The sequence below is a fragment of the Grampus griseus genome, assembly GCF_964374135.1.
Source record: "Grampus griseus genome assembly, chromosome: 2".
NCBI lineage: Eukaryota > Metazoa > Chordata > Mammalia > Artiodactyla > Delphinidae > Grampus > Grampus griseus.
In genome coordinates, this window is record NC_139018.1 from 143,683,432 (window position 1) to 143,700,781 (window position 17,350).

The 17,350-nt window shown below is 53.1% G+C and overlaps 1 protein-coding gene across 3 annotated transcripts in view; it reads right to left on the reverse strand.

Moving 5' to 3' along the window:
• Positions 1-17,350, reverse strand: part of ARNT2 (aryl hydrocarbon receptor nuclear translocator 2) — a gene marked incomplete at its 5' end in the record, with an annotated part of 194,123 nt that overhangs the window by 5,405 nt on the left and 171,368 nt on the right. For 2 of the 3 annotated variants that reach the window (XM_082648668.1, XM_082648667.1), the window contains 4 exons: positions 7,236-7,386; positions 8,104-8,242; positions 11,670-11,769; positions 17,091-17,214. In XM_082648668.1, coding sequence (XP_082504794.1) covers positions 7,236-7,386; positions 8,104-8,242; positions 11,670-11,769; positions 17,091-17,214 — 514 coding nt within the window. Of the gene's footprint in view, positions 1-7,235; positions 7,402-8,103; positions 8,243-11,669; positions 11,770-17,090; positions 17,215-17,350 lie in introns of all 3 variants that reach the window. The other variant, XM_082648666.1, reaches the window with a different exon arrangement.

Sequence of the window (17,350 nt, forward strand, 5' to 3'; positions counted from 1 at the left end):
GATGGATCTGAGGTATTCTGGGGAGAGAGGTGCCAGGACTTGTGGACTGATGTTTGGCTGTGCTGAGGGGCGTGAAGGGAGGACCTGGGAGTGGCAGACTCACATCTCACATCTCTGGTGATGTTTACAGCGCAGCTTCTCTCCTAAGCTTCGGGTCCATCTATCCACCTTAGGAGACGTGTCTAAACAGTATGACGGACACCTTGGATCCCTCACGCCTAAAACAATCGTCCCACCTCCTCGGACAGTCCAGACGGGGACACCACGCCTGTCAACTCTTTGCTCTCACCCAGCCCTCACGTCCAGTCACTCGCTGGGTTGTGCTGCATCCCCAAACACCCCTCCGCCCAGTCTCCTTCACTCCATCCATTCTCACAGCCGCCACCAGTGCTCCGAGCCGGGCCAGCACCCAATCTCCCCCAGACCCACGCAGCTACCGGGGTGGTCTTCCTACAACGGCATCCGCTGCTTAGAAACTAACACAGTCTCCCCTCGCCGCACCCCCACCCCCACCCCACGGGAGTTCCCTGGCGGCCCAGTGGTCAGGACCTGGTGCTTTCACTGCTGTGGCCCCGGGTTCAATCCCTGGTCGGGAAACTAAGATCCCACAAGCCACGTGGCGCGGCCAAAAGAAAACAAAACAAAACAACACAGTCCCCCACCGTCCACATTCCTCAGAGGGGGCACACTCGAGCCTTCGGCATATGGTCCCTGTTTTTCAAACCCCACCTCCCCCTTCTTTGTGCCCCCAGCCCCTCTCACCCTAGTCACATGCCGTTGTAGACTTACCCCCCGCCCCAAACACTGCGCACCGCTCCGTCGCTGTGCTGCTGCACCTGTGGTCTCTCCGTCGTGGGCATCCTTCCCCTGCCCTGTGCCTGCAGGAATCTACTCACGCTCAAAGTCCCGACTGAACGTGACCCTGCACGACTGACTCCCTCAGTCATTCTGCCTTCTTCGCTCATCTGCAGCACTTGCATTGTCTCTCGGGATGGTGCCCATCATGCTACACTGACTCATCCCCAGATGGTGAGTAACTTAAGGCCAGAGATCTTATCTACGTCTGTCCCAGGCCTTACTGAGTATCCTGCCTGGAATAAAGGAGGCTTCAATAAGTATCTGCTGAAGGCAGGAATAAAGGAATGGAAAAAAGGAAGGGAAAGAGGGGAGGAGGCAGAAACATGAACATTCTGTACACTTTTACTTCTATTCCCCTTTGAGGCTTCCCGGACATCGCTGACTTATAATGAAACAAAAACACATTCTCTCATCAGTCTTCCTCGGTGACAGCCAGAGACAGGGTAGGGTGGAGGGGGCAGGAAGATTAGAGGAAGATTAGCTCTCCATTTGTATCTGGGGGTGATTCTACTAATTACAGGGACAAGATTGCAGAATAAAAATTCTTAAACTTCTGGGGAGGGAAGTGCTCTTCTTAAATGTGTGCAACAGAAACAATCAAGTAACTGGATTGCTTTAGAAACAGCATAGACTAGCTAAGGAGGGAGGGAAAGGACTTAGTATTTTTGGAGTACTGACTATGTGCTAGGCATCGTGCTGGGTACTTTCTAGACACTATTTCATTTCATTTCTTCTTCACTCTGACTCTAAGAGATGGGCCCATCTTCCACGTTTTTCAGATGAGGAAACCGGGGCTCAAAGATGTCAAGAAATATCCCCAACTCATTTAGCTTATAAATGCCAGAGGCAGGGTTTGAACCTAATCTTTCTGACACTGAAGCCCACGTGCATTCATTTGATAAATACAGCTTTCATACTGAACCCTGACTATGTACCTGACACTGAGCAGGGTGTTGGGGATACAATGGATTGCAATGGCCCAATCCACTGAGACAGAAAGATGAGTACCTAGGCAACTGGAATTGTTAAGAGTGCTTATAAGGGAAGCAAGGGCAGTGTGGAGGGACAAAGGAGCGAGACCTAACTCAGTCTGCATCTTCCTGGAGAAAGTTACATCCAAAGACGATCTGCAGGATGAGTTCCCCGGCCATGTGGTAGGAGAGTTAAAGGGGAAAGCCCTCCCTCCAGCCTCTGCTACTGAAAGTTTTCCTGAGCTGCATTAGTGACCTCTCGGATTAAATAATGAGTCATAACTACGACATGACCTCTCCCGGATGACAGAGCCATGTGGGGTCTTAGCCTAAACCCTGGCCCTGACTGACCTGCCTGCAGACACCTGGTGAACAGGGCATGTTCATGGCCCGCCCTCAAGATGTACCCACAAGTTCCTTTCTGGAAAAAGCCCCAGTGTTAACCAACATCCCTGTGTTCCCTTATTGCTCCCAAAGCCATGTATATGGCTGCAAACCACGAGCTAGGTTCTAGCCACGCTCTGTTTCTTGTGTTCTGTGGGCTTCCTGCGCAAGGCCTAGGCTGCTACAGTCCTGGCTGGATGCCTGGGCCACCTGCCAGCCCAGGGGTCCAAATAGAATATATTTTTAGGCTGCTACAATCTGGGCCAACTGGGTGGGCTTTTAAACCCAAAGTCAGAATCTTCAGGAGCTTGTAGATTTCTAGGTTGTAGAGGGAAGGGGATGACAACTTCCTTAAAAGAAAAATTCATTGGCACTCAATGTTATAATTTCACTTTTGCTAACTAACATTTTGGGTGAGATTCATCTGATTTGGAAATTGCTCTAAGAGTCAAGGTTCACTTGAAGTCCAGCTCAGAGGTCCTAAGCGGTTGGGTTTAGCTCAGTGGCTCTCAAGCAGGGGTGATTTTGCTGCAGCTCAGAAGCCCTGCTGGATAAAGACAGCAAAGAGCACCAAAGGGGCAGCTTATCCTCTTACGAGCGCCTCCCAGGTAAAGGCCTCCCTGTGGGTCTGAGCCAAGAGCTGCACCTCACAACAAGGATCACACGCTTCGCACGATTTCTGGTTAAGATCTTTTTTTTTTTTTTTACATCTTTACTGGAGCATAATTGTTTTACAATGGTGTGTTAGTTTCTGCTTTATCTGGTTAAGATCTTGTCTTTTCATCACTAACTAGTAAGGGTGGGATGGTCTATAATTCCCTCAAATTATAGAAATTGAAGAATTCCCAGGGCTGAGTTTTGGGGGCAGGAGGTGGGGAGCAAGAGGAACAGGGTGTCTGCAAACATTTCGGGTTATTGCAATCCCCTCTCAGTGCTTCCCTATCTCTAATTATTCATCCTATTTCTCCCTGAAAGAATCTTCGGACATTGCTGGAATGACGTATTCTTTCAATCTTCCTCTCCAAGGTAAATCTGCTAGGCCAGCTGTGACTTGTGCTATGCGGGAATGAGGTATTTTAGCTACCTCTTCCTAAACTGAAAGGCACATGGGGGACACATGAGAAGCAATGGACACGCCTGTGCCAACTTACTACATCAGGAAGCACGGGGTAAGACAGCAATGTAAGTAAGTCCCAGCCCTGAAAAGGCATATATGCAGCCCTCGAGCCAAGTCAGGGAATGAAAGCCTGGCCTGCCGCAGCACCTCTGAACCACTTTCATCGTGCAACTCGTCTGCCTGGCTCCCTGCATTTCTCCTAGAAACATGGTGATATCAACAAGCAGACGCCCGCGGGTAGTTGAAACAGAGGACTAACGAGTTCAGGGATTCGCATCATATAAATCTTTGGCAGTTATCATTTGAATGCCTCCAAACCCTAAATCCACCCTCCTTTGCCCTGCTTTGTGAAATGGGAACTGGACCCTGGAAACATTTCTCCTTTGCTAGCTGGTGCAATGGTAGGCTTTGTCAATAGAGGGAGCTGGAGAGACAGGCCGGGCACAGCAGAGGAAGTGGCTTGTCTTCTGGTTCGGGTGGCTTTTCTGCCCGGTGTGTGTCTACCAGCAGCGTGCAGGAGGCCCAGGGGCACCCACTCTTCAGCAAGCATCCTCAATCACCCAGAGGGCTGCAGGCCAGCTCCACCCTGCCGGCGCTCTCCATGAAACCTCAGCCACCTGGTGCGGGGGTCCACTGGCTCTGGTCCACCTGCGCCCTCTAGCCAGTGTAGGAGCACAACACTGCCAGGCTGCTTCTGCAGACCTGCTGCAGCCCACAGCCTCTGGCAAGTTTGTTTACCCCCAGTAGCTTGTGTGTCCTGTGGTGGATACACCTTCAACAAGGTAAGGCTTCATGGGGTGTGGTCTTCTCTAGGCTGCCTTGCTTGTAACCCTCAGGCCCAACCAACAGGCCCCGAGGTACAGCTGTCTCACCCACGCCCTGGCGGAGGCCGGGGAAGCCACTCAGATCTGCACCTACGGGGCCAGGGTATGTCCATTGCAAATGTAAGCACCACCAGCTGTTTTAATGGTTTCATATTTATTTAATAATTAATGAAACTGACCTTTTACCGAGATTGCTCTGCTCCCTCCCCACTCCCCCACTCCCATCTGCTCTTCCCTGCAGCCCTCCCCTCCGTGCTCTGGAGCAGCCGTCGTTGTTAATAACACACCCCTCAGACCCTTTCCCTAATCACGCCCCCTCTCTTCTCTGACCATAACGGAAGCTTGCCCCCTCTCCTCCACCAGGACTCCAGACACAAGGATCAGTCTGTACAAGACGTGGCAGTGAAGAGGGTCCGTTCCACCCAGGGACCTACAGGAGGTTCCGGATGCCAAAGGGCCCGGAGAAGTGTGACCCAGCTGGAGTCCCACCAGGGGTCAGGTCCCCCTGCCCTTGAAGCCCTCTGGGGCAGAAGCTGCTTGTTTTACCCACACTCCACAGATCCCGTGGTCCGTGCGCTCTCCAGGCCACATCCACACCATGGTCCTCCACCCTGCTGTGAACTCTGACCCCTCTGCCTGGGCCTCCCCCGCCTGCACTGGGAGCTGTCCTCCAGGAGCCTTGCATCACAGATGACTCTGGCGCCCACCCCGCTGAAGGTCCTCCTCCCTACCTCCAGCCTGAGCCTCCCGCCTCCTCAGCTTCCTGTCCCCACCTCATCGCTCCACCTGAGCTGGCTTCCAAACACACGCCAACTGTGTCCTTTCCCACTCGGACTGCTTCTGTGAGGTTAACAAACAAGGTATTGACGGTAAGGCCCCAAGAAACTCCGCAGTCCTTATTTTCTCTATTTTAGTCTCTTCCATGCACTCATTGAAAGGGTTCCAGCCCCTTTCTCATTAGTATAAATCAGGACACATCCAATTCCCGCGTTAATTCTAAGATACCCTGAACGCTGGCTTAGAGAGAACGGCCAGGATAGGGTAGTGATGGGAGCACAGACTCAGATGGCACTACCTGGCTCCACAGGCATGATGCTACCACTGACCAGCCGTGAGGCCTTGGGTAAGTTATCTGACCTCACTGTGCCTCAGTTTGCGTATCTGTGCAATGGGAATAATCATAGTTTCTCCCTCATAGGGCTACCATGAGCTTTAAGTGAACTCAAATGTGTAAAGTGCTGGGCACGTAGTAAGCATCTGGTAAGAGTTAGCTACTGTCATAACTATTATTGTTATCATCCGAGTGTGAGATAGCTGGACGGCAGCTGTAAAAATGGTTGCCGAGCCTGGACCCCGTTTGTGTGATCCTGTTCTTGGTCTTCAGGTTGTACGGTGGCCTCAGCCCCACGCTTTGTCCTTTCTGTCTTCCATCTCCATTTGCACTTCAGGGCCTAGCATTTGCTAAGTGGAGACCAGACAGATTCACAGAGCTAAAGGCCCTAGTCGTTGGGGCAGCAGGTGGCTTCCCCTCCTTTCTTGCTAGAGCCACACTGAGGTGCTTCTACGGGGTGAGTGCCAGGTCTCCTCTGAGCCTCTCCTCACCCTCCTGCCTTCAGTAGGCCTCGGCCGCTGCACCTCCAGCACTGGCCTGCCGTCTCTCTGTTCCCATCAGTCTCCCCTGCCTCCGTGTCTGCACTGCTGGTCGGAACCGAGTCTCCTTCCCTGTGTTTCCAGGGCTCAGCCCAGGGCCTGGCACTCAGGAGGGCCTGGCACTCAGGAGGGCCTGGTGAGTAGGTCAGTGCCAGGTGGGCCCTGTGCTTCCAGGAAGGACTAGGTGCCTGCATGCCAAGTGTGCCACGGCCGCCCGCCTTCAGGACGAGACTGGGGCTGGGGGAGGGTGGGCAGTCTCTCCGTATCCTGTATCCCGGTGAGGGAGCCGGATGCAGAAACCGCAGGGAGGCGGGACTGCTCCTGGGAACCAGAGGCTTCCACCCTCAGGGGGGATCTAGGTTGAGGGCCTGGCTGACTTGAAAGCAATTGCCTCAGGGCTTCTCCTTCCTGAAATAGGGCTCTGTGCTTCTAAACGCACCCACTAATCTAGCAAGAATATTTAAAGGCTGAACGTGAGAACCTGCTACAAGGAAATGGGATTCACGCTGAGGGGACAGCTGAGTCCAAGGGGGAGCCACAGATAAGGAGTCGGGAAGTGCTGGGCCCCGAGACCTCGAGACCTCGGGATGAGGGGGCCGAAGTGCTGCTGTTAGTGGTGGGGACGGAGAGGGCGTGCGAGCAGCTGCTAGGAACAAGGCGCTGCTCTTTCCTAAGGCTGACACGGCTTAAGGGGAAGCCTGCAACTCAAATGGAGATTCAGATGTTTGGGCGCTGCTTCGTGCTCCCTCCCCGAGCACGCTGTTGGCTGTCTCTCTCTGGGGACAGCACTGCAGGGAGATGGGCACCAGCTCAGGCTTCTTGCCAGCCCCACGGTCCCTTCTGAGCCCCTGCCATGTGACATGGAACCCGGACCCTGGCAGACACGCTGAGGGGGTCCATTAAATACCTGCAGGGTGAGCAGCGGTAAGGGCTCCTGGGAAGGGCACCGCAGGAAGTGGTTACTTAACCCTTTAGGGCCTGAGGTTGTGCAAACAAAGCTAGCGAGATGTTCTTACGTGGGATAGGATCCCTCTTTTAATGTTAAAAAGTCAACTTTATGGTGTTTATTACTTACACAATTGGTCATCCCTATAACCTATACTTCTCTAGTTTTTTGAAATAAGACTATAGGGTTTTTGACTTGGGCGACCTAAAAGTCCTTGCCAAGGGCCATAAAGGGTTAAAATAGCATTCAGATGACATCAGCGCAAGGGAGTAGAGTCCCAGAGCCTCCACAAAGCCGAGGTCTAGGCAGCCAGTCTCTTAGGGACACGACTGGCCTCCAGATAGCCAGAGAGAAGAGGCGCTTGGAACTCTCCAGACCTGGTACCAGGATTCTGGGAGCCTGGGGCTCAGACCCCCAAACTCAGAATGTTCAGAAAGCATCTTTGCTGACACTCCCAGGCATTTTTTCCCTCCTTCCCCACCTACCGAACCCTGGAGTCCTGTTGGCAAGACTGGAGTAGGCGTTCCCGCTGGGCGAGGAGGTGGCTGGACTGGAGAGAGGACTGTAGGAGGAGGGGTCGGCCGGGTAGGTGTGGCTCGTTCCAATCCCAAAGGGAGAAGACTGAGTCTTGCTGGACTGGGAGGGGATCGGCTGCAATCGGGATGAAGCACAGAGATGGAGAGCATCAGCAGCAGGTGTCCCCGGTCCACGGCCTGGGCTGGTCACTGCCACCCACAGCGGCAGTCCCACCCTGGGCCGATAGTGGCTCCAAAGGCCCTCCTGGGCCTGCTGGGCACAAGGCCTGGAATCAGGCCACTGTGTGCCGGCCCAGGAACCACAGCACTGGGGCCCTGGATCTTTGGGGCAGGTCTGGTTGACATTCATGCCCAGGGCTACAAGGATCTAGGCCCTCTGCCTTCTGCTTATGGGACCTTGGCAAGGACTCCCTTGGCCCAGAGGACAGCCGTCCTCACAGCGACCACACGGAGCTGCGTGTGTCCCAGCGCTGATGTTCTCACGCACTCCTGGGCCAGGGAAATGCAGGTCCCGAGTGGTGAGGGGCTCGCTCCTGACTGAGGACCTCTGTGCGCCCACCCCTCCCTCAGGTTCCCCAGGACTTCCCCGAGACTGCCGGGAGAAAAGGCTGCTGAAAGCGGACTCGGTACCATTGCTGGGGACCCAGTTCTCAAAGTACCCTTAGGGTGGCCAGTGCTCCTGGGAGCCTGGCTGCATTTGGGGTGGTCAGCTGCAGCTCAGAGTGCCGCCCCTTCTCAGAGCTGGGATGCAAAGCACAGCCCAGGTGCTCTGCACCCTCTGGGCACCCGGGGGCAGTGCCCTCACCGACACCCATACCTGTCCGGGAAAGGGTGGCCGGCTACCCGCCCACGCCACCTGGCTCTGGTTTAGCTGCCGGGAGATCTGGGACATGTTCTGGCTCGTCGAGGAAGAGGACTGGATGTCGTTCACGCCAGGCACGTGCACCACCGAAGAACTGCAAGGGAAGCAAACCTATTTGCCCCGGGGAGACGCCCCAGCTCCACGCGCCCTGTCCCGGGCCACCTCTCCCGGAGCGCACCGCTCTCTCCCACCGGAGCTGTGCACCACTGGATCGAAGGCCCTCAGGGGGAGCCCCCGGTCTTCCTTCTCTCCCCCGGGGCTCCCTCAACCCACCACTGCTGCCTCTTTTTCCCCACAGGGTCTCCCCCTCACTCTCCTCTACGAAGCCCCAATCCCACCCCTCTGTGTCTCTTGCTTTCAACGGATGATTTCCAGAAGAGAGCAGCTTCTTGGAATAAAAATGAGTCTTGGTGTTAACTTGCTCTCTGTGCTCTGGTTAATTTCTTCCTTTGGGGCACCTATAAAGCTTAAGGATTCAGGAAATAGGCCACAGGCTTTCAGAGAAAAGAGCCTGTCAGTGGAAGCCTGCTGGGTGGGGCCTGGACCTGCCCGCCCCCATCCCAGCGCAAACTGCTGTTTACCTCTTTTGACCCTTCAGTGAATCTTCAGTTGAATCCAACGAGTCCTTAGTAGACACCTGCTGTGTGTGCCACCCGTGCTCCCTGCCTGTCCTCCCGCAGGCTCAGTCCCTGACCGCTGTCTCTGCCCCTAGGCCTGCGCTGGCTGCACTGCTAGGCACGGCTTCTGTGAGATTTTCCCAGTTCCGCCAGTTATACAACAAGCTCATTACAGATAAAGGAGACCGGGGAAGACTTGCGTTTCATTTCAGGCTCTTCCTCCTGCCTCCCCAGGGCCAGCTCCGCACAGGCAGAGTGCTGGGTGCCCACGAGCGAATCACGTGGGAGGAAGGGGGCTAATCACGGAAGGCCTGGGTGGAGGCGGGTTTTCAGCCAGGTTGTAAAGAATGGAAGGTTATAGACCAGTAAAGAAGACCGGGTACCGTTTCACCAATTGTATTACAATATGTTTTCCATGCTATCCGGTCCCTCTTAAAATAAGGAGAACTCAAAGATGACAAGACATTCCTGCACTAACCATGATCAAGGGGCACTTCATTCCCATCCTCCTGAGAGCACTTCCTCACTTAACACAGGACTCCTTTCCCATTCTCCCTCCTGATGAATGTGTGAGCTCAGAGGGCCTTTTCTGATCACTGTTCTCTGGGGCAGGGTGGCCCTCGGTGCCCTCCCAGCACTGATTGGAGAGCTGGCAGTAGCCCTGTGGGCCCACGGGACCACAGCAGGACTTGGGCTGGGGACGTACTTAGGGATGTGCCGCCACAGCTGTGCCGTTCTGCTGGGGGCCCAGGGTCATTCATCCCGTAGCCCTTCCCACTCAAACCAGCTCAGGCCCTGCAGATTTACAGGAAACTGCCCATCCCACAGGCGTTCTTTAATTATTATTATTATTTATAAATTTATTTGATTGACTTATTTTTTATTTTTGGTTGCGTTGGGTCTTTGTTGCTGCATGAGGGCTTCTCATTGCAGTGACTTCTCTTGTTGCAGAGCACGGGCTCTAGATCGTGGGCTCAGTAGTTGTGACGCACGGGCTCAGTTGCTCCACGGCATGTGGGATCTTCCCAGCCCAGGGCTCGAACTCATGTCGCCTGCACTGGCAGGCGGATTCCTAACCACTGCGCCACCAGGGAAGCCCTCTTTAATTAATCCATCCATTCATTCTATAGACCAGTATCTAGTGAGTGCCTCCCCAGTGCCAGGCTCCACATGGGGGCTGGCGTCCCCCCCGGATTCCTTCCTTACACAGCCGTCCAGACATCAGCCTGCCTTCCCTTCTGGTAACTGCCCTCCACCCCGTCCCGCTCTTTTGTTTCTGTGATGACAGTCCACACAGGCACAGCACCTCCAGCTGGACCGTCTCACTCCTCCACTGCGCCCCCCACACCCCTGCCACCCTGAACTTTCTCCAGGACTCCGCTTCCTCAAGTGCCTCTTCTCCCACAAGTCATCAGTGATGGAGTCCGAACTCCCGGGCGTGGTATTCGAGGCCTCCGAGGTCTCGTTCCGTTTCTCCCAGACTCGAGGCCTCCCCATCTCTCCTGATCCCCGGTGGCTGGGTGCCCGCCCTGGCAGCAGGTGGCCACCTGACTTTTGCTTCTGGGCGGCCCTCCCGCCCCCTGCCACGCTGCCTCGGGCTGTCCCTCCTCACCTCTGGCCTCTGCTCCGTCCCTGCTGCCCTCTGTGCAGACGGCAGGGGGTTGCGGGGGAGCAGCAAGTGTTATGAGGACTCGGTGAACACGGGCCTAGGCTGGCACACAGCCTGGCACGGAACTACAAGTGGTCACTGTGTGCTGAGTGCACGAGTGACACAGCAGCAGGGCAGAAGTCTGGAGCCTCGGCCAGCGCTCAGCAGAGCGGGGTGACCGGCAGTGATGACGGCTCAGGAGCAGCTCACTGCGGGTTGTCGTCTTGTCCTCCTGTCCCCAGACCAGAGAGTCGCTGCCTGTTCAGAGACTCAGAACAGGTTGCAATCCAGCGAGGCCCAGCTGCACGGCTGGTCAGAGTCACTCCAAGATCTCAGAGGCTGCTGTTCCAGGGCACAGCTGCCGAGCTGCCTGCTGCTTCCCCAGGAGGTCTGTCCACGGACCAGCGTGGAAGCACGAGCCTCATCCCCTTAGAGAGGGCAGCCCCGGCCCGGACCTCTCCCTGGGGTGGCTGGTCCCACCTGCCCAGTCCTGCTCCCTGCCTGCATCTTATCTGAAAACTCAGCTCCGGCCAAGTCAGCCAGAGGCTGGGCTGAGGAGCCCCATCCTCCTGGGCACGCATTTGAGATGCTTCGTCTAGTGAGTCTGCGGGCATCTGATGCTCAGCTGAGTACCCCCACACCCTCCCTGAACGCTGCGGGTCTCTCCTCTAGCCATTCTCCCCAGCCTGTGCTCCTGTTTCCCCAGCAGGCAGTGGAGCCAGGCCTTCCCTCTGGTGGTGCTGTCATGGTGGTGTTGTCACAGCTTCCTCTGTGACCTACAAGAGGTCCCTGATGCTAAGAACCAAGACATCCTGCTGGTACCTCCCATGAGTGGCCCTTTAGGCTGAGACCCCAGGCATGATGGGCCAAGTTGTCCTCTCCCCCTTGGAGTTGGCCATGGCCTCAGAACCTGCTGCCTTGTCAGGTGTCCCCAGCTCTGCCCCATCTGGGTCCTGGCTAGAGGCCACCCCACTCCCTTCTCCCCGGCAGGCACCGCTACACAACGCAGTGGCTGGCACCTTTCACATCTGATAGAGTTAACTGACACCATCACTTACGGTGACTCACCTAGGGCTCACAGGGCAGAACCGGAGCCACCGGACTCCTGAGCCTGGCCCGGGCATGTGGAGGCGTAAGCACGAAGTGAGGTTTGCAGTATTTGTTGCACGCAGAGCCAAGCTCTGAGACCCAGGGCTTCACTAGGTAGGGGGGCCTCTTCCTCCCCTCTTGTCCCGCTGCCCGCCCCCACCAGGTACCTGAAGGCCTTTCCTGAGTGTCCCGGGGGAAACGGGCTGCCTTGGGAGTAGATCTGCTGAGTTCCTGCTGCAGAAGCCGAGCTCATCATCTTCTTCTCCGCTGGGAAAAGCAGAGCAAGGGTCACATTGGAGGAGTTCCTGCCCAGGGCAGGGAGCCCCGAGCACAGATGCAGGGGTGGCGGGCACAAGCAGGAGGGCACAGGCCCTGGGTGGCCCAGCCCATCCCCATGCGGCCCGCCCCGCCCTGATCTCTGCAGCTGCTCTTGCAGGCCCCCGGCTGTTCCCTGAAGCCTCAGCTGGGCCAGAAGCTGTAAGGCAGGCTCTTTCTGAGAGTCGGGAAGATGAAAAGAACTAAAGAGGGTTCTTCCTCACACAGTATTTTACGGAGTTCTTCTCACCTGGGGTGGGTATGATGCCTCTCATTTTTTTTTTTTTTAAGATTTTTTTGATGTGGACCATTTTCTTAAAAAAGTCCTTATTGAATTTGTTACAATATCGCTTCTGTGTTATGTTTTGGTTTCTTGGCCACAAGGCATGTGGGATCTTTTTATTATTATTATATGTTTGTGCTTTTTTTGGGGGGGGCTGCACTGGGTCTTCATTGCTGTACATGGGCTTTCTCTAGTTGCGGCAAGGGGGGGCTACTCTTCGTTGCGGTGTGCGGGCTTGTCATTGCGGTGGCTTCTCTTGTTGCAGAGCACAGGCTCTAGAGCGCAGGCTCAGTTGTTCCACAGCATGTGGGATCTTCCCGGCCCAGGGATTGAACCAGTGTCCCCTGAACTGGCAGGCGGATTCTTAACCACTGGACCACAAGGGAAGTCTGCCATGTGGGATCTTAGCTCCTCGACCAGGGATCGAACCTGCACCCCCTGCACTGGGAGGCGAAGACCTAACCACTGGACCGCTAAGGAATTCCCAATACCTCTCATTTTATGCGTGAGAAGGTGCAGAGCCATGATTAAGAGGACAGGCTCTAACATCCAGCTCTGCCCTATTTATCTGGGGTGTGGCCTTGGACATGTTATTTAACCTCCTCCTGTCTCCGTTTCCCCGAGTGAAAGATGGTGATAATAATAGCAGCTTCCTCATAGGGCTGTGGTGGGAAGTCAATGCATTAGCATAAGTTAAGGGCTTAGAACAGGGGCCAGTATCAGAGCCAACAGCATTTAAATGTTTGCTATCACTTGCTAGTGTGGAAACTGAGGCTCAGCTTGTCCAAGCTCACGAGCCAGTGAAGGAGGACTCAGGGCTTGAATCCAAGTCCAGCACTCCTCCCACTGGCCCAGAACCCTGACTGACCCCGCTGCCCTAACCCATCAGGTGCTCCAGCTAACCTGAAGCAGCCCCGACCTGCGTTCCTTCCCCTTCCACGAGGGTTTCTTTGAGAGGCCAAGCTCCTCATACAAGTGAGAACACTCAGGCCCATCCAAGATGCGTAATAGTGGATGCTTCTCTGCCACCGTGGAGCGCTAGGTAGGAAGCTCAGCTCAGCAGTCTCTCCCACAGAGAGAGGCTGAAGAAACGGGCTCAAATCCCAGCTGGGCTGTGAGATCTTAACACGAGGAAGAGGGCGGTAGTTTGAGAAATAGGAGTGGGAACGGGAGCCTTCTCACTCCCTCTGGTAATTGAGGGGTCCAGGGCTCTCCGAAGCACCCTCCCAATTTCCCTAGAACCTCAAAATCCCTACGCGTCTTATTCCTATAGACCCTAACATCCCTGCTTGCAACAAGATCTTGGAATAAAGGATATAAAGGCAATTATTTTGCGCCTGGACAGACCCCACGTCTGCACCTGTCTCTGGTTGCTGGTGGGGGGATGGGCAGAGCGGGTGGATCCTCCAATGAGTGAGCGTGAGAAGTGATGGACGCTCGGGCTCACAGGCTTGGGGCCCAGAGAGCTGGCTTCAGGGGCCACGTGACAAATCGCCCACACGAGTCAACAAACCTCTGTGACGTTTTGAGAAACCGGAGGCACTGAGCAGTTTTCCTGGTCCCTTTTCTTTTGCTGCAGTGACGGGGTGCTCATTGGGAAATCCTTACAGGATGGAAAGAGATCAGACTCGGGTGTGTATTGCTAACCCGATCATAAGGCCTTGAATCTTGGAAAGAAAGAGATGAGGCTAAAAGCTGCATGAGTTAGGAAGACTTCTGGACTTCTCTTGACTATAAACAAGCCACTTTTTCTCATGTATTTAAAGTTTTTTGGTGGTTGGTTAAATAAGAAACATTGTTTTTCTAAATGCTCCAGGACATCTGTGGGGTACAAAATTACATCTATCTATCTATCTATCACTTAATATATATACACATAAAATTATTCAATATTCCATATCTTTATTATTTTGAACTCCATGATTTGCTAGAGATGAAGAAAGGCATATTGAAATCTTCTGCTGTCATCTGGCTTTGTCAGGATCTCTTGTGTTTCAAACTATTTTTGGATTTCATATTTCATTGTTCATGACATTTATATCTTCATTTTAGGTTCCATTTTTTTTTTTTTTTTTTTTTTTTTTCCGGTACGTGGGCCTCTCACTGCTGTGGCCTCTCCCGTTGCGGAGCAACAGGCTCCGGACGCGCAGGCTCAGCGGCCATGGCTCACGGGCCCAGCCGCTCCGCGGCATGTGGGATCTTCCCGGACCGGGGCACGAACCCGTGTCCCCTGCATCGGCAGGCGGACTGTCAACCACTGCGCCACCAGGGAAGCCCTAGGTTCCATGTTTTACCTGTATACAATAGGCTTCTTTCTCTGCTTTCCTCCTTGGTTTTGGAGAGCATCATCACCACCCGCTCTTTCCGGTTCCACACTTTCATTTCATCTTGTTTTGGTTATATCACATTTTGGCACCACACTATTCAAGAATTATCCGTCAGAAGCCCTGGAGCATCAACTTATTTCATTACTCGTGCTATTCATATTTTCTTGCTCTCTCTCTTTATTTTTCTCCTGAGTGTTTTGCAAGTTGCTAAAAATTTCCTTGTCTTTTCTTGGAAGTGGTTTGGAGGCGAGATCTCTTTCCTTCCATCTTTTTTTTTTTTTTCCATCCATTAGCGGTTATGTTTAAACATACTTGAAGTTATATGTCAGAGATAAAATAGTATAGACTGATGAGAAATGTCTGTTTCTAGTCCCCTGATCCAAAGTACGTATCTTTGCTGAATTGACTCTGGTTTTTATTTTTAAATATCTTTTTTATCTTCTAACAATGTTATATTAATTCCAGGTGTCACTAGTTTCACTTTTTCATCGCTACTTCTTTTCCAACCTATCACTTCCATTCTTGTGTTCCATATTTTGATTCATTTCACAAAAAGCACAGTCTTCTGCAAGTAATTTTTTTCCAGGAAGTATAAGTAGATGGTGAATGTCCGAGAAGGTCTTTCTGTTGCTTTTTCATACAGGAAAGCAGCTTGGTTGGTGGGAATACTCTTGGATGACATATTTTCCTTCCCTTCTTTTTCCTTTTCTGTTAATTTTTTTTCTATTTTGTCATCTTTATGGGAAAAGGTCTATGTTTGTATAATATGAAAATTTCAAATGGGTTTCCCAGAAATGCTGTGGGTATCTGACCAAATAGTTCAGGCTTATCTGAGAGGAAGAGGAACTTCTGCTATTGTTTCCTCTTGCTGGACGAAATTACGTTTCTCTATAAAAGTCGAGGAAATACCGCTGTGGGCGGGCGGCATATCTGGATGGCCGGTGGGAAGCACCAGAGGGGAGCCTCCCCGTCGTGCTAACAGGTCTGTTCTCTGTTGCTGCTCTCAGCTCAGGCAGCTCCAGCACGCTCCCTACTTTCCTAGCACCTGGCTCACAGCCACGTGGGCACGAGGGCTGGAGTCTTCCACTACAGGTGCTGGCAGCAGGAGGCCTGAGATCTGCTCTCTCCCAGCTGCCCGGGGCCTCTCTGTTCCTCCCTGTGGCCCGTGCTGACCCCAGTTCCTTAGCCCTAGGAGGACGCTCATGGGGGTCCCTTCCCATTACCGCGTTCCCCACGCTTCCATGGCGTGAGTCGGCCGGTTTCTCCCTTCAGCTGATCCCGATTACACTGTATGTCACAGATCACATGAAAATGGAAGCTTTTCCCTGAATTTTGGAACTGACAAAGACATTTCCAAGTTTTATATGTTGCTGATCTTAGCGGCAGTCTGAGTGGGCGAGTGAGGCAGCTGCCCACGTGGCTTCCACGTGACACCTGAACTTTGAACAGCACCATTTTCTTTTTTTAAAAAAATTTCTTATACCTTTTTATTGTTTATTTATTTAGTTTTGGCCGCCCCTCGCAGCATGTGGGATCTTAGCTCCCCGACCAGGGATTGAACCCGAGTCCCCTGCAGTGTAGGCACAGAGTCGTAACCACTGGACCTCCAGTGAAGTCCCAAGAATGGCGCCATTTTCTCTAACTGCAGAGCTAACACAGGTGAGCACCCCAGTGACCACCATGAAGGATGCGCCGTGGAACACCCATACAATGGAACACCACGCAGGCGGTAAATACGATTCAGACCATTTAATAATCTAGAAAGACGTTCATAATAAATTGTCATGTGAAAAAGTAAGCTACCGAACAGCAGGAGCTCGATTTTGTATATAAAAAGATTTCACATGTGCAGAAAAAGACAAAAAGGACGACTTTTAAAAAGTTAAAAAAGATTAAATCTGGGTGGTAGGATACTGGATAATTTTTACTTTCCTCTTTACTGCATATTTTTATTTTAAAATGCGGTCCTCTCTGCATGAGAGATTAAGTTGAGATTCTTTTTTTTAAATAAATTTATTTATTTTTGGCTGCGTTGGGCCTTCGTTGCTGCACGCGGGCTTTCTCTAGTTGTGGCAAGCGGGGGCTACTCTTGGTTGCAGTGCGCTCACTGCGGTGGCTTCTCCTGTTGCAGAGCACGGGCTCTAGGTGCGCAGGCTTCAGTGGTTGTGGCACGTGGGCTCAATAGCTGTGGCTCACGGGCTCTAGAGCGCAGGCTCAGTAGTTGTGGCGCACGGGCTTAGTTGCTCCACAGCATGTGGGATCTTCCCGGACTGGGGCTCAAAACCGTGCCCCCTGTATTGGCAGGCGGATTCTTAACCACTGCACCACCAGGTAAGTCCCAAGATATATTTGTTTTTTATAGGGACATGTCTTTGTCTTCATAAAACTAAATTCTACCATGATTAATAGAGCTCATTTATTCCAATTCCTCAAATTTTGAAGATGAGATGTCAGAGGCTCCAGGTTGGTTGCCCCAGGTAACGGGTAAATGAGAGGTGAGGCCAGGAGTAGAGAGGATCCACTGGAACCCCTGGATTTGGTGCTACTTTTCTACTCTATAGAAGTCGCTGTAAATTCACCCTCAAGGGTGGCTGCCTCCAAATGGCTGGACAGCAACTATAAACCCCACAATCTCACGACCTCAGCATCCTTTGGAAACTTACATGCACTGATTCCTGCAAACATCTCGGCAAACCGCGGATCTCTTTCCTGGGAAAAGATTGAGTCTGCCTTTTCCACAGACTTCCCGGCCTCGTGAACCCCGGCTGGTAGGTTGGAGACAGGAACCTGTTTGCACATGAAAACACAAGAGCATCCTGCGTGTGAGGTGCAGAGCAAACGCTCCCAGAGGTCACCTGTTTGCCTCCACCAGATCCCCCTCCCTCGGAATTGCTGGCGTTTCAGCCTTCGGTGTTGTGTAGGG